This window comes from Typopeltis vanoorti, chromosome 8 (genome assembly GCF_054136105.1).
Source record: "Typopeltis vanoorti isolate ZY-2024b chromosome 8, IOZ_Tvanoo_1.0, whole genome shotgun sequence".
Classification (NCBI taxonomy): domain Eukaryota; kingdom Metazoa; phylum Arthropoda; class Arachnida; order Uropygi; family Thelyphonidae; genus Typopeltis; species Typopeltis vanoorti.
Window position 1 is genome coordinate 140,639,381 of NC_143556.1, and position 26,088 is coordinate 140,665,468.

Genomic DNA, 26,088 nt, shown 5'->3' on the forward strand with positions numbered 1-26,088 from the left:
ACATATCCTTATGGACATGTATAATGCTTTGCATTATGGGAAGGGCCACTACCCAGACCAGTTTTGACCTTTATTGGGAGCCAGAAAGAGAAGTGATACCAAGGTAAGTCATATTTCCATATATAAGAAGCTAATAACTTCACATTAATTGCCTAAGTATCCCATAATGCAACACAGACTAAAGTAGGCTAAGTTACAAGACACACCAGGTTGTTCAAGAGGATGAGGCTAATCATTCAGAAAACAAACAAAGATGGCTGTCTGGATACACAATATGAAAATGGTGTGAAGATATGAAACACAATCCTAATCTCAAGTAAGTGTGGCTGAATTAATTGGTCTAAGATCATGGGAGAAAGTCATTCTAAGACCATATTTAGCTTGACTTCTCTGAATTACCATTTTGTCTGGTCTCTAGAGGATGCTTTCATAGGAGATTTGTTCCTTTTCAGTTATAATATGAATTGTTTCTGCAACAATAAATTATTTCTGGAAATTACAACATAGTTATAATTTATGTTTATGAAATCTAGTGGCTCGGTAAATTGTTTATTTTCTTCTTCTAGTATTGTTTATATCATGAAACACCATTATGAATAACCAGCAATCCACCTTTCATTATGTTTATCGATCAATTCACTGAACTTGCAATGATGTTATATACTGGTACTGGTGGTGAATGCTAAACTTGAAGAGCAGAGATTCCATTCTTTTTCACCCTCCAGTCACTGAAAATAAATCAAACCATATGCACAAAAAACAGACACCACAATCATTATTTTAAATACACTTTTTAATTTCATTTACCAAAGAAATTCAAAATTCTGTAATATTATTACCAAATATTACCACATTTCGTAAGATTCATGGATCAGGAAGGATTTTCTTGTATTTCTTAAAAATAAACTGAAAGCTAAATGTAGTTCTTTCTTTACTTTCCTTCCTTCAAGTAAAAAAAATAGAAGGGCAAGTTGTGCAACTGAAAATTCTTAGAATAATTTCATCCTTATCCATTATGTAGGTTGTTAAGAAATTTACTGTATTGCTACAATCAAACTTTGTTTTGTTTACTTTGTGTGTATTGGAAGGAGGGAGGGGGAAGATGTTATTCAATATACATAGTTCAGATTTGAGAGGATATATTGTCATTTGTTAATGAGGTTAAATTGAGAAGAGCAATTTTATGAAGCTCTTGTGTGATGTTAGAAGATGATATGAATAGGATCAGTTCAATGTTGCTAAGTGTAAAGTCATACACTTTGGCCAGAAGGTAATGATTTTATTGTACTGTATTGGAAGAAATTCATTTAAGGAGGTGGAAATGGTGAGGGATCTGGGAGAGTTTGTGGATATGGAGCTAAAGTACAGGAGACACAATACAAAAGTTGTAAATGTTAGCCAGAAATTTGCTGTATTTCAAAATCAGGAGAACAATAACAAGTAGGGAGAGAGAGAGAGAGAGAGAAAGAGAGAAATCATAGTTCCACTGTATAAGGCATCAGGCCACATCTCAATTTCTCTATGGCAAAGATCTGGCTGCTACATATCTGCATGATAAGAAAAGAGCACTGAGGTGAATGATTAAATCACAATTCTGAATTGAGTATCAGGACAGATTTTAAGAGAATGTGCTCTGCAGAGCTTGTCAGCTAGGAGAAATGGTGATAAGATTCACACATAGCAGTTGGTGAAAGGAAATTTCTTACATTCATGACCTGAATATAAAAAATATAAGAAAGATATTGCATAGAGTAATAGGTAGTGGACTAAAAAGAAGTCAACCCTGGAAACTGCATAATAGTCATATGAGGATAGTGAAAAGAAGATTTTTTGTATGGCAAGTAATGAAGAAATGGAGTACATTGAGGGAGTGAGTGGAGAATGCTTCAAATCAACGTTTTTCAGTGCAAGGTATGACATGAAATATAGTTTGCAAGATTGTCCTCTATGGAGTCAGAAGACTCAAACACTTGTAATCTCTTGCTTTTCATAGCTCTCTCATTACTGTTTGTATTTATACTTTTCATATAATTTTATATATGATTGTTCTCTCCTGTATTCCAATCTTTGTGTTCTGTCATTAATACACAATTTTTTTTGCAATTTCCGTGTTCTGTATCCTGCCATTCTCTTCATTTACTACTGTGAATGTTATTTGCAATGAAATTCAGTTTGCTATCATGAAGATTTTGAGCTTTTATTGTTTGCAATGAGGAACTTAAAATAGCCATGGCTCTAGGGAACTTACGGTGGAATTTTTTATAGTTCATTATAGCAGTGTTCGCTACTGTGCATGTCTATCTACTGTATTAAAGCTCAGCACTAAAAAGATACAGTGTTTCCTTTAGACAGAATCCCAAATAAGGAAGATCAATTATAAAGGGATGTTTTGTTTAGTTCATGACCTGAAGCACAAGTTTAAACCCAAATTGAATGTCATCAAAGAAGAATGGAGGTTGAAAGAGCAGTTAAAAAGCTTATCAGCAATAAAGGCCCAAGTGCAGATGGAATCTCAGCAGATTTAATTAAGACTATGGAGTTTCATAGTGTTTCATAGATTGATTACAAGGATATGGGAGAGATGATTATGGCCTAGAAACCAGAAGAAGAGTTTTCATACAACTACATAAAAGGAAGATATGAAGGATTACAAGAACTATTAGTTTAATATCTCATCTGCAAGCAAGATTTTATTAAAGATAATTTTAAATAAAATTAAGGCCAAATTTGAAGCAGAGATGACTGAGGAACGAGCAAGTTTTAGGAAAGGTAAGGGTACCAGAAATCAGATCCTTCACCTTAGACAGATCACAGAAATTATTATCGTTATTATTATTAAGAGACCTCCACGGAGTCAGGGACTCATCGAGGGAGGCCACACTACATGCACCAGCTATCGTAGTTATTCTTGAATTCATTCACGCTGCTTGCACATACCACATCAAATGGCAATCCATTCCAATCACAAATCACCCTATGAGAGAAAAATCAAGCCCTCATCCCCTTCTGAGTAGCATTTATTCTCAGCTTCCAAGGATGCTCTCTTGTCATTTACCCATCCCTCAATAAAATGAAAAATTCCATCAAATGAAATTCTGTATGACCCTTTCAGAAGTTTTGTAAGTCTCAATTATATCACCCCCTCTTTCTCCTATCGTCTTATATTGGTGGGATTACGCTAGAAGTAACTGATCAGGCTAGGGATATTGGAGTTTTAATAGATAGACTGGAATTTGAAGTTCAAGTGTCATATAGCAAAAATTGTAAATACATTGCAATGTTGAAACGAACCTTGACATGCAAAGATAAGGAAATCATTTTGCCTCTTTACAAGGCCTTGATAAGGCCTTAATTGGACTATTGTGTGTAGGTCTGGTCTCCTGGTTTCTGTGGTGATCCTGATACAGTGGAGAGAGAGTGTAAAGGAGAATGTTAAAAATTAGGATTATGAAATACCGATTATGAAGACAAATTGAGAATTGTAGGCTGCAGACACTAGCAAACAGGAGAAAGAGGGGTGATATGATTGAGACTTACAATCTTCTGAAGTTATACAGAATTTCAGTAGATGGAATTTTTAATATTATGGAGGGTGGGGAAAGGATATGTGGTCATACTCGGAAGTGAGAATGAATGCTGTCAAGAAGAGGGCGAGAGCTAAATTTTTCTCTCATAAAGTGACACGTGATTTGAATGGATTACTGCTGAATGTTATGTGTGCAAGTAACATTAATGAATTGAAGAAAAGGTATGACAGCTGTTGTGAATAGTATGGCCTCTCTTGATATGTTCCTGACTTTCAAGAGGTCTCTCTTCATAATAATAATAACAATAATAAATTATGAATTTGTATTTATAATTTAAATGTTGTGACCAATTCTGCCTTCTCCCTGAATTGAGCAAAATATATAGGAGTAATAAATTCTATTTAGTTTTCTTTAACATGTGTGAAGCCAGTATTTAAAACATAATACATTAACTAACCAAACTTAATTTAATGATTCTTTTTTAACTGACATGAAGGATAATGATTCTAATTATGCTCTTTAAATGTTTTTAATTCACAAAGCTCTGTTATATGCTGGGAAAAGTTGCCTTTTTTCTTTGAAAGAAGGCGGTGTGCATACATTTTCATTATCAGTGCATCTGTTTAAGATTATATACCAAAGAACACTTGTATTAAATTTAATACTCATATATATATATATATATATATATATATATATATATATATATATATATATATATATATATACACACACACACATACAGACAGCCCTCAGTTTATGCCTCACTTCTGTTCCTGAAAAAACGGGCATAAACCGAACCCGATTTTAATGGGAAGTACAAAGTTATGTTCCACGCAGTGAAAATATATGCACATGAAGTATGTGTAACATTATTTTGTTTAAAGCTTTGATAATACATACATATATATTTGTTAAAATAAAATAATTAATAACAAAAACAAAACAAAATTATATACAAAAAATATTAAACTTCGAAAAGATATTACATATTTCTATGTTGAAGTTTCTGGTCGCTTCTGGTCAGATCGCTTGCATTTTTTTTTTTTGAAAAAAGTATCCAGTGTTAACTACCTAGATTTTCTTTTTCTTTCTTTAAGGAGTTCAGTGTAAAGTCAAATAGATGCGATTACACTCCTTTTTATGTTCTCACTCCGTTCCCAATCATGGTCCATTTCGCAGAGTTCATCAGTCAATGTCTCTATGCTTGCAAGGATATGCTGTAAATTGGCTGTTTTTATATCTCTCAGAGGACCTTCTTCGTTTTCTTTCTCCTCCTTTGGATGTTGACTTAATTGTTCAGCTAATTCTTTTAAGTCTTCATTGGAAAGCAGTTTATCATGGCTCTCTAAGACTTCTGTCACATCTTCAGCTGTAATATCATCCAATCCCACCTCTCGCACAAGCTTGGTAACGTCTTCAATAACATTCTCCTCTTGCTCTAATTCCTCGAAGTTGTGCATAAATGCTGGAAGAAGTTTTCACCATGCTCCTTTTAAACACTTTGCTGACACTTTGTTCCAAGCTGCCTTGATGTTGTTAATGCCCTTCAAAATAATGAATGGCTGCTGATAGTCTTTAACAGTTTTTCCTGAAGTGTCCAAGACTCTTACATTTCCATAAATGTTATACGGAGGTAATAGGCTTTGAAGATTGATATAATCCCATCATCCATCGGTTGCAAAAGCAATGTTGTGTTTGGGGACATGTAAACAACCTTGATATCCAATGGTGTTCTTACTTCAGCAAGGTTTTGAGGATGTCCAGGGGCATTATCCAAGAGAAGCAATGCCTTGGCTGGCAAATCATTTTCTTTACAGAAGCGAAGCATGGTAGGACAAAAATAATTTGTGTACCAATCTATAGAAACGTCTTGTGTAACCCAAACTTTTTTGTTCCATTTCCAATAGACTGGCAGCATGGCTTTTAGACCCTTAAAGGCAAGAGGTGTCTGTGAATGGTACACCAACATTGGTTTAAGCTTCAAAGTTCTGGAGACATTTGCACCCAACAAAAGTGTAAGTCTATCTTTTGCAGCTTTAAAACCTGGAGCAGAACGTTCTTCACAGAAAATGAAGATGCACGATGGCAATTTTTTCCAGTAGAGCCCAGTCTCATCAACATTAAAAATGAGATCAGGAGGATAACTTTCTTGTTCTACACAGTCTTGAAATTCTTTAGGAAAAGCAGCTGCTGCCGCAACATCTGCACTAGCCGCCTCACCACATAATTTGACACTATAGCACTTACTTCGAGACTTAAATCTCATGAACCAACCTTTGCTTCCTAAAAATGTTTTTTCGCCTCCACTGTCTTTTTAAGATCCTCAAAAATTGTTTTTGCTTTCTCAGTTATAACAGCCCATGTCAGAGGAATGTTTTTCTGATTCAAGTCGTCCACCCATAATGATAATAATTTTTCCATTTTTTAATGAAGTTTACCCCTGGCAGTAGCACACTCAGGATTTAATCTTGGAGGGGGCCCCGAGTTGAGTAGACGATTTGAGAATACACACTATGCGCCGCATACAACCTATGACTGAGCATCTGCAATGATCGCTAATTCATAAGTAGTATAGAAATAGAAGACATGACACAACATAAATTTTAAAAAAATAAATAAATTTTAATTAGGGAAAGATATTTGGAAAATTTTCTAGTGTTTTTTCCCTTTTTCTTTGGAGGAGCCATAGTTCTCCCCCCCCCCCCCCCCCTGGGTGCACCACTGACTCCTGCTATAACTTATATCTTTTGCATTTAGTACTGCCGTAGATTGTTGTGCAGACTGTTTTATTCTATCTGCATTTCTGATAATTGTAGTAAACAGTCGATGGGGATAAGTTCATACTTCTACAGACATTAGCACGTGTTTGCCCATCTTCCATTCTTCGAGTCACCTCCATCTTCTTTTTAAGTGTGATTGATTTCCACACCTTCTTAATACCAAGTTCTGCTAACTTTTCTGCACTTCTTTTATCAGACATGGTATGTAATTACATACTTTATCAATTTAAATACGTATGTATGTAAAAAAAATTACATAGAACAATTAGGTAGATTCAACAGTAAAACTAGGTTTGATACATATACATCGTAGTAGCTCAGTAAACACTAGAGTGCCTGCTAGCATCGTTTCTCAGTCAGACCACACTACAGTAAGTAAGAAAGCACGCACAGGCATCTGGCGTTATCATGAATCGGTATAAATTGATGAACCATTGTAAACCGAGAACTACTTGTATATATTTCATATAATAGTTTTCACTGCTATTGCATATGTTTCAAGGAAAATCACTTATGTGACTATATAGCTGAATGTTAAATCAGACTATAACTAATTTATTTTTATAGGCACAACTAGTTTCATCTTTCTAGGAGGCATCATTGGGTACATAGTACACAGAAGAAAAAAGAGATACACAAAAAAAATTACTTCAAGACATTACTGAAATTCTAAATTATTAATGGATTACTCATATTAGAATTGATTTGCAGATGAGCTGCATTGCTGACCTCATGCACAAGGATGTAGTTTCGAGACTGCCATACATACATACACAGTGTGTGTGTACATGCAGTAAATCCATTCTCATTATCAAAGCAGTTGTTGAAGATAGCCAAAGAACACTTTCATTACATTTAAAGCAAATGCCACCAGGTGGATGGACAATGTGATGTTGAGCTCGCTGCTAAGTCGTTGTTTTAATATTGATTTAATGCTATTTGATAATTAGCAATTGTAGTATTTTTGAGTATTACTGTGTGGTTGAGTGTGTATATTTATTTTTGATATATTTATACCATGTATGATGGATAAACTGTGTTATTCATTCTCGTGGAAAGGCTTAGACATTGGTTATGCATTTTTTACTAATTTAAGGAATTTACAACGTCAACTAGGATATACATTAAAATAAATTTTAATATGCTTCAATATTTTGGCAACTTCACGTTGCTATTTTCAAGAAACTTATGAACAAGACACATGCACGCAGGCACAACAAACAGTAAGTGAGGAAGAAGCAGGAAGCTATTATTTCTCCTAAAGTCCTGATGGTGCCCCCTAGCAGGCAATGTTGGTATTCTTGGGCAGTTGGGCTGAAGGTCTTCTGATGTAGGTTTCTCAAATATGAGTCAGTCTCATGCAGCCAAATTTATTGAAGTTTGGATTGTTTCTTAGGGCTGAAGCTGATTCCATGAAAAGCCTTTCATATTTGTATTTACTACGGTATATTATCGTGGCTTTCTTCCACCATATTCTATGGCAGGTATCCAGCACATTGTCAGCAAGACCAGAGTGGCTGTATTGGTGAAACTGGTTGTAGTCCTTGTGTTCTGAAATTCTGATATTTGCTGTCCTGACTGTTTGGCCAAAGCAGGACAGCTTACAGCTGCAAGGTACCTGGTATACACCAGGTAGGTCGGGGTGGGTCTTTAGTAGAGCAGATAAGGGATGCCAATTTTTTATATGGTCTGTAACAAGAAGTTAAGTCATGTTTTTTAGGATATTTGTAATTTTTTCCGAGGTGCCTCAGATGTAGGGTATGGTGATGGATTTAAAGTAATACTTGTTGTGAGGGGGGGGGGGGGTTGTGGTTTACTGGTTTCAATATTTTTTGGATTTTTTTGGGGGGTAGCCATTGGCTGAGAAAGTGTTGAGAATGTGGTTTAGTTCTGCAGTTAGGGCATTGTCATTTGAATAGATAAGTTTAGCCCTGTTGTGTAGTGTCTTAATGACTCCATATTGTTGCGAGGAGGTTATGGAGGGGGGGATTGTTGGTGAATGTATCTGCCTGTATGGGTGGGTTTGCTATAGACTGAGAAAACCAAGATTCCATCAGGCTATCGGGTGACTAGTGTGTCTAAGAAAGAAAGGCAGTTGTTTTTTTCTTCTTCCAAGGTGAATTTGATTCTGGGGTGTTGGTTGTTTAAGTGTGTTAGGAAGGAGAGGAGTGCATCAGAGCCATGTGGCCAAATAGCGAACACATCACCAACATAGTGAAGACAAATGGTTGGTTTTTGTGGGACAGAGTTTAAAGCTTTCTCTTCAAAAGTCTCCATATAAAAGTTGGCCAAGAGTGGGGAGAGTGGAGAACCCATGGCTGTTCCCTCTATTTGTTTGTAGAATTTTCCTTGCCAAACAAAATAGCCCGAGTTCATTATGAACTGAAATAGGGCTGTGATATCAGATGGAAATTTAGCTTGGATTAGCTCTAAGGATTCTTTGAGTGGGACATTTGTGAATAAGGAGGAGACATCAAAACTGACCATTATGTCAGTGTTTGAGTGTAAAGTTTTCTATGCTGACTTCGAAGTGGGTTGAGTTTTTTATGTGTGAAAGTGTGTTGCCAGTATAGTGTGAGAGAACTTTGGCCAAATGTTTAGCTAGTTTGTATGTATGGAAGTCAATGCCATCCACTATGGGACGTAATGGCACATTTTCCTTATGTATTTTTGGGAGTCCATAAATACAGGGGGGTATGGAGGTAAATTGTTTTAATTTGTTAGTGATTTCCACAGGCCAAGAAGTGACCTTAAGGAGTCTGTGGAGTTTTCTAATTTGTGAGTTGGTGGGATTGTACTCGATATGGAGGTAATTCTAGTAGAGATTTAATTTCCTTACTAGGCATGTTGGCTTTTGGTGGTTTAGCTTTGGTCAGAACACAAGGCACATCCAGTCTAATATCATTGGCGACGTGGTTTGGAAGGTGTCTTATCCCACGTTCAATTCATATCATAATATCTTCAGCAGGTATTCTTCTGGGAGGAATGGCGAAGTTGTGGCCACATGCAAGGGCATCGAGTGCTTCAGGTTTTACACTAAATGATGAAAGGTTGACTACCATTTCGGTAGGAAGTTGTGGTTTCGAGATCGAGTTCTTTTTTTAAATTGTCAAATTTTTTGATGTGTCTATCTGACTTTAGGAGAAATAATAGCTTCCTGCTTCTTCCTCACTTACTGTTTGTTGTGCCTTCGTGCACGTGTCTCGATCTTAAGTTTCTTGAAAATGGCAACGTGATGTTGCCGAAATACTGAAGTATATTAAAATTTGTTTTAATGTATATCCTAGTTGACGTTGTAATTTCCTTAAATTATTTAATAAAAAATGTGTTATTCATTGCGTTCGTATGAACGAAGACAATGGTGGCCAAGACATCATTGTGTAGTGAGTTTGACATAGAGGATTTTGTGAAATGTAGTGTGTGTGTGTGTGTGTGTGTGTGTGTGTGTGTGTGTGTGTGAGAGAGAGAGAGAGAGAGAGAGAGAGAGAGAGAGAGAGAGAGAGTGTGTGAGTGTGTATGTGTGCGCATGCTTCCATGAAACAAACGAGGATGAGAATGACCAACAAGTGCAGAATCTAGTTTTTCTCTCTCTCTCTCTCAAGCAAAAATATTGAATAGGGTAGTCAATTTACGAAGTAAAGGTGATTGGGGCATACAGGGATGCTGCAGTTTCTACATGTTAATGCCAAAGTAACAAGAACAGGAGTCAGGAGTTTTTGGTATTGGTTAGTGCAACCTTGCCAAATATTATAGACATTAGTGAGACAAGGCTAACAGCAGATGATGTAGTTACAGGGATAGAATGTGATGGATTTAGTAATTTCAGGGAGTACAGAGTAGACAGGACAGGGGGTAGGTACTGATGATAGCAGATGAATCGTAGCTAACAGAAGTAGGAGTTAGTTGAGCAGATAGCAGTTCTTTTGAGTCAATATAGTATGAGTTGAGGCCAATAAGAAAAAATATAAAATTTGTTGCTGCTACCTACAAACCAGGGGTGATGTGGAAGACATGCATCAGCAGATTAGTGCAAAAAATTCAAGTCAAGTAATTATTATGGGGGACTTCAACATCTGAGACAGACTAAAAGAAGAAAAGATCACATGGCAAGAAGGAAATGGAATTTATATACTTAGTGAGAGATAAATACTCGAAGAATGTGATGGAGGAGACTTGGGGTATGAATGTGTTGGATCTTGTTACAGGATCAGAAGACCTGTCCATAACTAAAGTGGCTATACTGCCTCCGATTGGGGAAAGTGATCATGCAGTCTTGACTTGGGAGATAGCAAAACATATGGAAATTCCAGTTAAGAAGGAGCATATGTGGAACTATACACACACAGGTGATTATAATACACTTAGGAGGCAGCATGAAGCAGTACCATGGCAAAGATCTGCAAGGAAAGAATGTTCACAGTGCTTCAGGGATAGTCAATGGATATCTGGAGAAAGCAACCGTTGAGTAGGAGTTAGATAGATGAGTAGTATCATTAAGCATGAGCTGCAAATAAAGAAAATGTTGAGGAGGGATATATATAATGAGGAATATGACCAGCTAATTGATGAACAGCACAAGGAAGAAAGGTGACTGGCATGATAAGGAAGGCAAAATCAGATTGGCAAAATGACAAGAAATTAGCTGAAAAGGCAAAAGGAAATCCCAAAGAGTTTTTTTCATTACGTGGCAAGAAGGAAGAAGAATGACTAAGAAAGGATAAGTTTAATGAGTACATATGGTAGACAGGTAACAGAGGCAGATGAAATTGTTGAGCTATTGAATGATCATTTTGCAAGGATATATCATCCTAGTGACAATATTGTTATAATAAAGGTGACAGGGACTGATATGAAAACAGAGGTTGAAGAACTGGAGATACTTAGTATACTGCAGAATATGAATACAAATACAACTATGGGATGGGATGGGATATCGGCTCACATAATACAAGAACATGCAGGGGAATTGGTGATGCCTTTCACTAGGCTGTTCAAGTCTCAGCTCTGGAAAAGTCCCAATAAAGTGGAGGGAAGGGACAATAATTCCTCTACATAAAAGAGGATCTAAGTCTGTGGTAGCAAATTACAGACCAATAATACCTCAGGATTGATGGTAAAAGGACAGGAAAAGTTGGGCAAAAAGGGAATTGAGTGGATAAGAATATGATACTCTGTCAGGAGCAGCATGGCTTTGTGAAGGCTCAGTCATGCCTAAGTGATCCACTAACTTTTTATACATAGAGTACAACTGGGTTGGATAAAGGAAATAGCTTCAAGTTTGCATCCTCTAACACTATAAAGAAGCTAACTGGGATGACTTCCAGAATTTCTACTCTTCCTTTCCTTGGTCTGACTATTGCTTCCATTCACCTGACCCTAACACCTGCTATGAATGAGTCACAGAAATTATTCTCATTAGTATGAAGGTCTTCATCCCCCATTCAGTCCATAATGCATATCCACTTTCCAAGCCCTGGTTCAACCAAAAATATGTCAAAGCAGCCAAAGAAAAAAATTAAGCTTACCCAACATGGCTCTCTTCAAGAACTCCAGCTTCATACTCTGTCAATACCAAGGCAGTCATCAGTTGATCCAAATCCGCAGCAGAAAACTCGCCTCCTGTCAAAATGGAAGCCATGCCTTCTGGTCGCTTGCTAAGGCAGTTGGATGCAACTTCTGATCTCCTGCACTTCCACCTCTGTCTCATCCTAATGGCATAACTGTTACTTCATCCAAAGATAAAGTTGACTTCCTGGCATCACTTTTCCTCAAACTCCTGCATACCTTCTAGACCAAGGTAAATCACCTCTACCATACTGGAATCCAAGCACCGCATGCCTCTTATAGATTTTTGGCAAAATGTCATCAGAAAATTACTAAATAACCTAGATACTAAAAAGTCTTCTGGTCTTGACAGCATTTCCCCAATTGTTCTCAAATATTGTGCTCCAGAGCTCACACTTGTCCTACATTGTCTCTATAATTTATTATACATATCTGGTAATTATCCCAATGTATGGAAGCAATCTCATATTCATTCCATTCCAAAAAAAAAAAAAAAGGGTGATAGATTCTACCATCAAACTACCAACCAGTTGTCATCACCTGTCCTCTCCAAAATAATAGAGAAAGTCATCAATAGCCAACTCCTACACTACTTAGTGTAGGAGTTTAAACCATACGTGTGTAATTGTTCTTTAAGCCATATGCACCATTTAAGAATGGTGCATATGGCTTAAAGAACAATTACACAGATATATAGTTAACTTTCAATATAACAACTACTGAAAAATCCCAACAAAAGTCCCACGGTATAATGTGACAAACCATACAGTACTATATTAAAAGAAATCCATTATAGATTATCCTGTATAACAAACTGTTCCTGTGGTCATCACACTAATTTGCTATAATGAGAATCAACTGTACTGCAAAAGTAGTAGCAGAGCAGTGTACTTAAGAAAGAAAGAAAGAAAGAAATGTAAAGCCATTATGACTTATACTAGTGATAGTACACATTTTGAGTTATTAATTTATCTTTATGTTACTCAAGTTTGCAACTTTTCTTAAAAGAAAGTTGATTTTTTATTTTAATTTATTTTTTTGTTAATTTCCAAATTAAAGAAAAACAAGTATTATGTGAAATATTTTAGTTGTTTATTATGTGCAATAATCAGAGAAATATCTTCTGATGTATTAATTTTCACTAGTGTAAAAGTGTCAATACAGTACAGTAGCAAGAACAATGTGACGTTTGCCCTTCAACTGAGAAGATCCAGATTCAAATTTTGCCTAGAATAAAAGGAACCTTTAATGAAGGCTTTTCAGCTGAAGGTAATTTAGGTGAGTTAGGTAGTCTCATATGGAAACAGCAACATTTTCCCTCCAAGAAACTCAGTTTTTCATTCTATAAAACAGGCAAACTGACCAAAGAACTCACATAATACAGACATAATATACTGACCTCACAGACTTAGTTGATTTAGGTGTAATTCTAATCAAACCTCATCAAAACTATATAAAACTTCTTACTATACTAAGGATATGCCATACAGATGGTTGTATTAACACTTGAATTTTTTTTTTTTTAATGTGTAGTTCCCACTCACAAAAGGTTATTATAAACCTATAGTACATTTTGTACCATATGTGGGCTAAGGATTTTTTTTCTTTGCTATTTTTATCAGTTTTATATACATATATATACAGGGAGTCTCAAAAAAATGTATACACACTTCAACAGCTGATAACTCACTTAATTTTTATTATTTTGCAGGTTTAACGGATCTGAAATAATGGCTGAAACCAGACTAAGCTTTGAGGAAAGAAAATTTATCCTAAAATGCTACTGGAAGTATCAAAACGTAGTGGAAGTGCAAAGACAGTTTAGAAGAGAATTTCAATGAGATCCACCTACGAGACTTACTATCACTCAAATTAGAGATAAATTTGAAGAAGATGGAACTGTTCAAAATGTCCATAAGTAATGTTCAGGAAGACTACGAACAGCTACGAGGCCCACAACAGAAGGAAGGTTGATTGAAATGTATTGTCAAAGTTCAAGAAAATCTGTGTGACAAGCGTCTCGTGAGATAGGAGTATCAAAATCAAGTGTCCATCGCATGTTGAAGCGCAGTCATTGGAAAAGTTACATTCCAAGAAGAGTACACACTCTCAACGAAGATGATCCGGATAAGAGAATGCAGTTTTGTGAGTGGTACTCACAAAACTACATTGTGAAGAATGTGAAGAGGACACACAATTTCCAAGACGAATTGTGTGGAGTAATGAGGCCATATTAAAATTAAATTGGTCAATTAATGGCACAACTGCACTTACTGGGCACCTTAGAATCTGCATATTATGGAGGAACATCATGTAAATTTACCAGGAGTGACAGTGTGGTGCGGCTTATCAGCACACGGATTAATTGGACCATTCTTTTTCGATGGTACTGTAAATGGTGCCAATTACTTGAACTTGCTGTATGAAACTGTCATGCCACGTATTCAAGAGGATTTTGAGGATGAGGACTTTTATTTTCAACAAGATGGGGCGCCCTCACTCTACCATCGAGATGTGAGGGCCTATCTTAATGAGACTCTACCCAACAGATGGATTGGAAGAATTGAAACAAGAAAAATTGGTATTCTACAGAACGCGGGGGTATTCTGTAGAATACCCCCGCGTTCACCAGACCTCATGCCAATGGACTTCTTCTTATGGGTATTTATCAAGGATAAAGTTTACACTTCAAAACTGGCAACAGTCAACGACTTGAAAGCAGCAATAGAAAGAGAATGCTCCCAGCTACAAGACGAAATGATTCTCAGTGTTTGCAATTCCATTGTTGCACATTATCAGTGGTGCCTGGATCAGGACGGTCATCAGTTTGAATACAGACGTTGAGGGATGAAAAGTATATCTTTATGATCATTCAAAGTGTGTATACATTTTTTTGAGACACCCTGTATGTGTGTGTGTGTGTGTGTGTGTGTGTGTGTGTGTGTGTGTGTGTGTGTGTGTGTGTGTGTGTGTGTGTGTGTGTGTGTGAATATATTGTGATTTTTTATTTAATTTTACATAGTCCAGAAAACATACTCTAGAGACCAAAGATGGAACTTTTTTAAGCCACTTCAGGCCTCCAATAAGCAGGGAGGTAGTCTCACACCGGGCAATGAAATTCATCTCTTGCCTAAAGACAATCACAAACATCCATGTCCACAGTGGGATTCAAATCCATGACCTGTTGGTTGGAGAGCAGATATGCTAACCACTCGGCCAACTAGGCTGGCGAGCATACATATACAAAATATACAAGGGTAAACAAGAATAAAAATATGAATTGATCTGAGCAGTATCAACATGGTTTTGCAGCTGAAAACAGATTGCATCAGTAGCTCCACTCTTCAAGACTGATATCATAAACTTTCTTTTTTTTTTTAATAACTGAATTCATTACTTATATATTGAGTTGCTATTTTTTGTAACTGTACTTACAAATTGAAATGGATAAAATTGATTTTACAGATGCTTTAGGAGGATATGATATTAATTCATTTTTATTAGATAAAACATTTAGGTGTTCAGATGTTAATATTATTATCACAACCTCCTAGGAATCAGCAGACTCATTCTGGGAGGTTTATTTGACTGACAACATAGTTATCATATTGAACTTAAAATCCTTAACACTTCCTGCATTAACAACACATTCTGGTAATGTGTAATTCCATTTACCCACAGATTTCTATGTAAAAAACTACTCCTTATGCCCTTCTTTACCACACTTACCCAATTTCCAGGGATGGCCTCTGGTTCTTCCCTTCTCGCCTTCTACTCTTTTTATAATTGCCTCAACCACCTCCTTATCCCTACACAGCTACACATCATTGTACTTCTTATCACAGCAGAAAATACAATGTGTAGTTTTTGCAACATTTGCAATATGTCCTATATTGCAAATGTCCTATAAACTTCAGTCTACTGCTAGTTATCACTTCAGACCTTGAATCCTTGGTACAGTGTAGTTCCATAATATAGAACACAGGCTTATCTCTGTATTCCAAAATGCAACACCTTGCATTTATTATAAGGAATTGGATGCTGAAATAAGTGAAACATGGTTGAATGAGATGATATCCTAATGGGAATAGAAATGGAAGGGTACAGTGTTTTTTGCAAGAATAGAAAGGATAAGAAGGTAGGGGAGTGCTGCTGATGATGGCAGAGGAATTATGTCCACATAAGACAGACATGAAAGAAGGAAATAGTGGCAATGGTTATAAGGCAGTGTGGTGTGAGGTGGAGGATAATAGGAAGACATATTTAGTTGGATGATGCTATAGGGCAGGGAATGTGGAGGGTAATGATGAAGAAATGTATAAACAACTTGGGTTAGTGAACAAAGGAAGGATATTATTACGGGCAATTTTAATTATGGCAGTATAGATTAGAATGAAGAGATAGTATTTAGGAATAAGGAAAATGAATTTTTTGAGTTCTTGAGAGAGACGACTACCTCAGACAACATATAAAGGAGGTCATGTGAGGATCAAGAGTTTTAGATCTGTTCAATCTGGAAGAAAGCACTTTAGAGGCAGTAGAAGATAATGGAAATAATCAGTTACATGAAGAGTATAAACAGCAAGCCAGAGAGTAACTCAGTGAGGACAACAAAAATGCAGTATGAGCAGAAATTAGCATATCAAGCAAAGAAAAACCCTAGAGAGTTTTTAAATAATGTGGCAAACAGAAGGAAGAATGATTATGGTAAGATGATGTTAATGGATGAAAATGGTAGAATAGTTACTGTTATAGAACACACTGTAAGCTATTCATTGATCAATTTATAAGGGTGTTTCATTCTCATCAGGATGAAATCATGAAAAACTTAGTTTAAAGGACATAGGAGAGGTTGGCTTAATTGTGAGTGAATAGAAGGTATTTTGAGGAAATAAATAACCTTGATGTCAGTGAGGTGAAAGGATTTGATGACATATCACCACATGTCTTAAGGGAATGTTCCAGGGAACTGGCAGTAGCATTTTCATGTGTCTTCAATAAGAGTCTTATAACAGCACAAGTTAGTGAAAAGAAGGTAAAATTTTTCCACTGTATAAAGGTGGCGATAAAGCTGTAGCTACAAATTATAGGCCAATCTGTATATCTGGAGTTGTGGTGAAGGTACTAGAGAGATTGGTGAGAATCAGGATACAGAAATGGGTTGATAACAGCAGATAACTCTGTGGTTATCATCATTGATTTGTTACAGGGAGATCATGTTTTACTAACTTACTTATGTACTATAAAAAGGTGACAAAAGTCTTGGACAAGAGAGATGCATATACAGTAGTATACTTAGATTTTGCAAAAGGTTTTCATATACTGCCATATGTGAAGCTGTTAAATAAATTGAAATGGATGGGATTGGATAACAGACTTATGAGTTGGATCAATGACTGGCTGTCAGACAGGTATCAGAAAGTTGTATATGGGGGAGCAGTATCCTGAAAGAGGAAGGTCACTGGTGGTGTACCACAGGGCTCAGTTTTGGGACCACTGTTGTTCAATTTGTATATTTCGTGACATTGGAATGGGTTAACTGGTGATATGCAGCTGTTTGCAGATAATGCAAAACTGAAGAAAATAAAGAATCAAGCAGATGTTATGACCTCATGGGAGGACTCGAATAGATTGCATGAATGGCAAGTAAGTGGATCTGTCAGTTCAATGTTGCAAAGTGTTAGGTTTTGATTGGTACGCAACGATGGAATGCAAAGAATACATTTGGCGAGAAAACTTTAAAGGAGGTAGAAGAGACGAGAGTCTGGGAGTGGGGGTAGACAATGATCTGATATTCAGGGACCACATTGAATAAGTTGTGAAGATGTCACATCAGATAATAGCAATGATGCAGAGGACCTTGACATGCAAAAATATAGAGGTTATTATGCTATTGTGTAAGGCCTTGATCAGGCCTCACATGGATTACTATGCAAAGATTTGGTCACTGGGTTTTCATGGTGATGAGGATATGTTAGAAAGGGTCCAGAAATGATTCACAAAGGTGATCAGTGGTCTTTGGAATGTGGAGTATGAGGACAGATTGAGAATATGATGTCAATTGCAAAGCAAATGAATAGGAATGAATAGCCTCATGAATAGGAGGAGGGGGGGGATATGACAGACATATAAACTAGTGAGGGGTTATCACGTTGACATGGAAGAGATTTTTCATAGAATGGGAGAGGGAGTTAGAACAAGAGGCCATCTCTGGAAATTGTAGGAGGTGTGAGGGAATTCTTTACATGGAGAGCGGTTGGTGAGTGGAATGCATTGCCTAAGTGTGTTGTGAATGTAGACACAATGAATCAGTTTAATGCACAGTTGGATGAGTTTTGTGTGTGTGATAGTGTATACCTCCCACAATGAGTCTCAGACTCCATAGAGGTCAGATGTTAATAATAATTAATATTAAAACTACAACCCCACTCATCTGTCCACACCAAAAGTTTATTCAAATCTTCCTGAAGAGAAATAACATCAGCAATACTTTTTAATTCTGAATCATCAACAAACAGCTGAAGATCCCCAGTCAATCCACATGAAATATACACTCATGAGCAGTTGAATTAAAGATACCTGCCAAGTTGGCGAAATGGTGCTGTGGTCACCCTGGTGAATGGAATAGTGCCACGTGGCACGTGACGGGGATGTCGTCAGATCTTGTACTGAGCGTCTGAGTAATAACTGAGCACAGAATAAGGAAGACTCGAGATTTCAGTGAATTCGATGCTGCCAGATAGACGGAGCCAGACGTATTGGGGCACTCCATCTCCGAAGTCATGCAGGCACTGGGCTTTTCACGGGCCACTGTGTCAAGAGTGTACTGTGAGTACATGGAATTGGGTAAAACCACAGCAGCCAGGGAAAACTGCTGTGGTGTACAATGTGTCGATGACAGGGGACACCGTTGGCTAGCTCGAATGGTAATAGCTGATAGACAGGCCACAGTGCTGCAGATCACTCACCAATTCAATGCTGGACAATAACGATGTGTGAGCAGCCACATCATCCAGAACCATCTCCTCTCTATGGGGTACAGAAGCCACCGCCTGACTAGGGTACCTCTGCTCACAAGACACAACGATTGGCATGGGTGCAGGAACACCGCCATTGGACCCTCGACGCATGGAAAAAGGTCACCTGGACTGATGAGTCGAGGTACACATTGGTACATGCTGATGGCAGGGTACGAGTGCATCGCAGCGAGTGCATCGCAGCGATGGATCCCTCATGCCAGCAGGGTACAGTTCAGGCCAGTGGTGGAATCCTCGTATGGGGACTGTTTACGTGGGATGAAATGAGTCCCCTGGTATATCTACTATCATCCCTCACCGGCAAACGATACAGGGACCTGCTGTCAGATCATGTGCACCCATTTCTGCACCCTGCAGGAGACCTGTACCTACAGCAAGACAATGCACCAGACCACCGCTCCCGAATTGTAGCCTAGTGGTTGGATGAACACTCCAAGGACATGAGGATGCTTGGCTGGCCCCGAGGTACCCTGACCTCAATCCTATTAAACATATATGAGATGCTGTTGAGAGAGAGATATATACGTGCCCTGGACTCTGCTCCAACTAATCCCCGTGCACTGTGGGAGGCTGTGCAGCGGTCATGGATTAGTTTGGCTCCCCAACGCTTAAGGTGCTTTGTGGAGTCCATGCCACGCTACATCACCGCTGTCATTAAGGTGAAAGGGGATGCTACCCGCTACTAGGCAGGTATCTCTAATTCAACTGCTCATGAGTGTAATTAACAAAAAATTTAAACAGTAAGTTCATGTGAAATATTCAATTTGATAATGTGTCAAGATATGAAAATTATAGCACTATTAAATCAGTAGTTTTTTCAACATTATACCACCATAACTACTATTCTATATGAGTGACTAATTCACGTTCAACTGAAAAGCCCTTTAAAATAATCCTTTCTTACAACAACAACAAATATTTAACCTTGTCACTGATTTGTTTTTGTCCAGCAGACAAAAACAAATCAAGTCTTTCTGACCAATGCACTAAGGAAAATAATAGTGAAACAAGGTTTGCTTACAAAAATGCAGCTAAAAAAGAAAGAAATTAAGAAAGGAAAAATAACTGATTTAACACATATGAAATCCTCAGTGAAATTAAAAAAAAAAAAAAAAAAAAAAACTGAATAACTTCCACAATCATATATTTCAATTATTTCATCTCTTTAAAACCAACAATTATCATTACAATTTTTAACAGCCTAAGACTCCATGGAGTCAAAGACTCATCTAGGAGGTCCCTCTGTCATACACACCACTCATCATACCATGCTTTAAACATATTCAAATTATCAGCAAACACCACACTCTCAAGCAAGGCATTCCAATCATTCACAACTCTGCATGCAAAAAACCTGCTTCTCACTCCCTTGTTCACACCCTTCAATGATCGCCCACCATTTTTTGAAAAACCTCTTCAACATTGATCCTACAATGACCTCCTACCAACATGTCCCTATTATATCATCTCTCTTCCTCCTATTCACTAGACTCTGTAAATTGCATCTTCTCAACCTTTCCTCATATTTAACATTCGGAGATCAGAAACTACATTAGTCAGTCACCTATGGATCCTTTCCAACATCTCCTATTCTACAAGTCAGTGTCCTCTGCATCACGTCATTGCAAGAATTCGTTGTGTTGTCCTCACAATTTTGGTTATGTGTCATCTAAATTTTAGATACTTATCTACCATCACCCTAATATCTCTTATTTCTTCCATCTCCAACAATATATCCCCACCAAGTGTAAATTTGACATCCCATCTTTGTTTCTCAAATTTTAAAACCTTATATTTTGTAACACTGACTGGCATCTCCACTCCCATGCCCATTCACTCAATCTATTCAAGTTTACTTATAAGGCCACAAAATCTACTCTACTCCTCATAGTTAGTCCTAAGTTTGCATCATCAGCAAACAATTGAATTGAATATCCCCATCCAAATCATCCCCAATATCATTAACATACATGATAAACAACAATGGCCATAAAACAGATCACTGAGGCACCCCATTAGTGACTTTCCTCTTTCGGGATATTGCTCCTACGTACACAACTTGCTGATACCTATCAGATAGCCAATCTCCGATCCAATGCACTAGTCTAATATCCAACCACATCCACTCTACTTTGACTATCAACTTATCTACCAAAGACCTCTGCAAAATCTAAGTATGCTACTGTGTACCATCTCCTTTGTCCAGTGAAGCTGTCACCTTATTGTAATAAATAAATAGATTACTAAAACATGACATCTCTTTAGCAAATCCATGCTGTCCATCAAAGATAATACCACTGTTGTCAACCCAATTCTGTATCCTGATTCTCACCAGCTTCTCCAACACTTTAACCAAAACAACTGACATGCAGATATGCCTATAATTTGGTGTTTGAGTTGTGTCGCCTCCTTTATGAAGCAGCACAATTTTGCTTTCCTTCCACTCCTTTGGAACTTGACCCAGTGCAAGACTCATATTAAACAAATATGTCTAGGCAGATGCCAACTCCCTGACACATTCCATCAAAATAAATGGTGATATATTACTAAGTCCCTCAGCCTTATTAACATCAAGTTTGCTCAATTCCTCATATACCTCTTGCTCACTTACAGTCAGTCACTCCTCCTCATCATCAACTGCTCTCGAACTCTGCATGATGTCACATTCACAAGAATGAAAGACCATTATGAACTACTCATTAAGTATCTCCACCACACATTCTGCAACAGCTGTCTTTATACCATTTCCTCCAATCAATGTCATCCTTCCATAATCATTCTTTCTTTTGCTGGCTACATATCAAAAGAACTCTCTAGGATTCTTTTTGGCTTCATCAGCTAACTGATGCTCACACTGAACTTTTGCTACCGACTCTTACCAAGTCATCCTCATGATTATTACCATTCCTCTTATGTTGGCTCCATAATGCCATTTTCCTCTGTATCGCATGTTCAGTCTCTTCATTCATCCATTACACACCTACCTTATTTAACCTTCTGACTCTTGGAATACATTTAGACATTGCTTCTGTAAACAGTTCTTGAATATCATTCAAGTAGCATGGATCTCCTTTCAACCAACTTCTCATTCCAGGCTACACCTGCAAGCTGTCTCCTGAGCTTCTCATAATCACCAGCCTTGCAGTTCCACATATATCCTTTCCTCACACTGCTGGCAACCACCCAGGTAATTACCTCATGGTTATTCTCACAGAGGGTGATTTGACACCTCATTTATAATAAAATCCTCTGATGAGATGATCAAATGCAAGACCCTCAATCCTTGTGTGCCCTCTGCGACATACTACCTAAGGTAATTGTCCCTCAAAAACTCAAACTGATTTTTTTTTACTTCCAGTTGCTATCTCATCATCCCAGTCTATATTGCAATAATTAAAATCATCCATAATGATCAACTTTTTCTTATTTGTTTGGTTAATTTGATTATACAATTCTTGGTCACTACTATCCTCATTATCAGGTCTATAACAACATCTGACTAAGTAATTCTGACTCTATCTCACAGCATACTGCCTCAAAACCAATGCCACCATTTTCCTCTTGCATCTCTACCTTGTATGAATATAACACTCCCTTGTTACCCTTTCTATCTTCACAAAACACCATACCTTTCCAACTCTATTCCTGTAAGGATGTCATCCTCATCCAACCATGTCTTATTTATTCCAACAATTCTTGGTTAAACAGACTCAAGTAATGCAACCATTTCATTTGTCTTGTTTTTTACACTTTTAACATTTGTATACAAAACATAACATTCCCGGATCTATAACAAGTTTCACTGATACCACATATTAGATGTGACTTCGCCGTACTTAACTCGAGCCATTTCTTTTCTCCTTATTCATCTTAGAACCTCTTTCAAACTGTTTTCCCTTCATCCCATCATCCTGTTCCCTTTTTGTCTAGGCATTCACATCCTCTTGCAGCAGCATCCTTTCTCATGCTGTGTTCCCCTGTTCACCCTGAACCTTCCCGTTTCCTCATTTGTCTTGCACCCTTGTTCTCTCATTCTCTATACTCATGCTACCCACTTCTTCATTCTTAACCTCAATCTCTCCTTTCTCACTCTTCCACTCTTTTACATCACTTCTTACTTGATCAGATTAATTCTCTACCTTCCAGTCTCTCCAAATGTCTCCCACCAAAACCAAATGTTTCCCACTAAAATGCAGTCTGTCATTCATCCTTCAAACTTATTCATCACATTAACAAACTGCACTCCATTCTTCTCACACATTTCTGCTAATATATCATTCACAATCTTCACTCTCCGCCTCATTTCATCACTATCAGATCTAGGCAACACACTGAAACTTTCCTATCACACTATTATCTTTTATCCTTCTCAACAACCTCCTGATATCCACTCTTACATGTTCCTTGTTCCCATTTAAGTCATATTTCCCTATTACCTCTACCAACTCTTTTGTTTGCTTACTCCTCATATCCTTCACCACTCTATGCATTTTATCTCTAGAAAAACAAACCTTGTGCATCTTCTCATTTACCACGCCTCTAATAATCAAATCCCCACACAATGCCACTTGTGGGTCCTTCATTACCTCTTTCACACCAATATCGTTCATTTCCATCATTTTCACTCTTCCATACATATTTTGAATTCTTTTAATTTCACTCCATATCCATTTCATCTCTTGCCTCAACCAACTCAGCTTTCAAATCTGGCATCACATTTTCGCTCTCATTCACTCTCTCGGTTTTAATACCAGCCATACATGCTTGTTTGCCATCAATGTCACTCACCACCTTACCTTTAACTGCACTCTGTTTTTCAACTTCTGCTATATTCATATCACTTTTGTCTTTCTTACCATCGATTGTTAAGTTCAAGATTGCTCAAACGTGTGGACAGACTTATGTGTTCGTAGAACATGTTGTTTATTATTTTAACGGTATAATAGAACACAGAAACTAAGTAAATAATTAATTTATTGACTTGATGCTTGTGACAAACAGTGTTTTTGTGCTCTGAAGATGCTGGTTATAATACCAGCGAAATATCAGCATCAAGTCAATAAATTAATTATTTACTTAGTTTTTGTGTTCTATTATACCGTTAAAATAATAAACAACATGTTCAAGATTGCTCGTTCACGTTTTCAAAATTTTTTTTCTACCATTTTTTTGCTGCTCTTTTACACTGTCCCTCTATAGTGAGTGCTCGTCTGATAGTTTTCTATCAGGTGAGCATTCATCCTCCTCATGGCATTCTCACTACTAACACTTTCAGTTAATTTATCTACATAATCAAACAAATTCATATAGCACACCTCACATTTCAATAATAAATAAATAATTATTATTATAATTACGGCTATTATAGCCTGTTTTTGTTTAGGAGTGTCCCTTATTTTAAATACATTGGCTATAATTACTCAAAAAAGGGTATATATATTTTAGGGCATTATGGGTGAGTATAGAAGGCAATTATAGTAGAATAAAATTGGAAAAATTTTGTACATACCTTGTTTTGATACTGGGATGTCTTCCAATTCCATGATCCTGCTGAAGGTTGTTTATAACGAGGGGGAAAAGGAGTAAGGGAGCGGGAGGGTGATGCGGGAAAAATAAATTTGGAAACCCGGGTTTTGTATTAATAATATATATATATATATATATATATATATATATATATATATATTATTGTGTTTAAGGGCACTTTTTTGGGGGAGGGGAGAGAAGAGGAAGGGTTTATTTATGGGGAAACTGGGGTAGGGGACCCTTCCTCCTTCGGCCCCCCTCGTTATAAACAACCTTCAGCATGATCATAGAATTGGAAGACATCCCAGTATCAAAACAAGGTATGTACAAAATTTTTCCACCTCTTTTATTCTGCTATAATTGCCTTCTATACTCACCCATAATGCCCTAAAATATATATACCCTTTTTTGAGTAATTATAGCGAATGTATTTAAAATAAGGAACACTCCTAAACAAAAACATGCTATAATAGCCGTAATTATAATAATAGTGTTTAAGAGGAGTAGCATGGGAATTTTCCCAGAAACTATACCTAAATAATTATATAATAATTCCTTATTATAAAACTTACCGTGTTCATATGGAGAAAATGTTCCAGCATCAATATTGATATAAGGATCAATTTTGATTGACGTTACTTTTTGTCCACATGCCTTTAAAATAGTACCAATGCTACTTGCAATGACTCCTTTACCAATTCCACTAATTACACCTCCAGTAACAAGGATATACTTCATTTCTGATGAAAGGCCTGGAAAATAAAATATGATAAACAAAGCTTGGAGGGGGGGGGGCTGATAAGATTAAGACTAAGATATCTTTGGTAAAGACATATTATAAAACACAAATATTTAGTTTCCCTTTCAAGCATCTGCCCTTTGTATTTTAAACTGATTTATATGTAATTTGCTCTCTTGGTAAGTAAATTAACAGATGCAGTACCTTTAAAGCACTCATGTTTTTAGAAAATGAAAAAACCATTAAAGATGAAAAAAAAAAAAAACAAGTAAAGAAATGATCTGAGACAATCATAAAGTAAGTTTCACAACAGCATTCTTGTATAATTCGAAACAACAGAACCCCAAGAGAGATTTGTCTTATACAATCTTATACAATGCAGAGGGGGTTATTTATTGCCATTTATTAACATAAGCATAAACCATAATATACAGTAAATAGGAAAGCTTAGATGGGCCCATAAAAATGTCATTCTGATCATGGGGGGGTCTAAAATTGTATATATATTCCACTATTTAATTTTTAAATAAAATTCATATCATTTTGCCAAATTCTGTCTAAGTGTGTCCAATTTTGCCTAATTTAGTTAAAGAGATAACATGAAAAAATTTCAAATCCTAAGTTTTCGCTCTTTTCTTCTCTTCAGTCCTCAAGATGAATTGAGTTCCTCATGGATAAGAGCCTTTCCCTGTTCTCTGTCCAAAGCTCTTTCATATGCCAACAGCTTTGGAAGTCCAATGCAATTCTAAGGGATTTATGCCATGTTAATTTTGGTCTTCCCCTGGATCAAATGTGTTTAAAATTCATAAACAGCAATAAAGGTCTCTTCCTCTCATCCAGTGAGTTCAGCCAGATTATAATGAGTAAAAATATGGTCAATTAATAAATTTAGTTTAATCCTTTATCCAGGT

General features: G+C 36.9%; 1 protein-coding gene across 2 annotated transcripts in view; it reads right to left on the reverse strand.

The window, feature by feature from the left end:
* The window catches only part of LOC150104389 (CTP synthase 1-A-like), a 281,082-nt gene extending 255,906 nt beyond the window's left edge, over nucleotides 1–25,176 (reverse strand). For both annotated transcript variants that reach the window (XM_090396340.1, XM_090396339.1), the window contains exon 1: nucleotides 25,011–25,176. In XM_090396340.1, the coding sequence (XP_090252466.1) occupies nucleotides 25,011–25,176 (166 nt within the window). The remainder of the gene's footprint in view (nucleotides 1–25,010) is intronic.
* Between the last annotated feature and the right edge of the window lie 912 nt (nucleotides 25,177–26,088).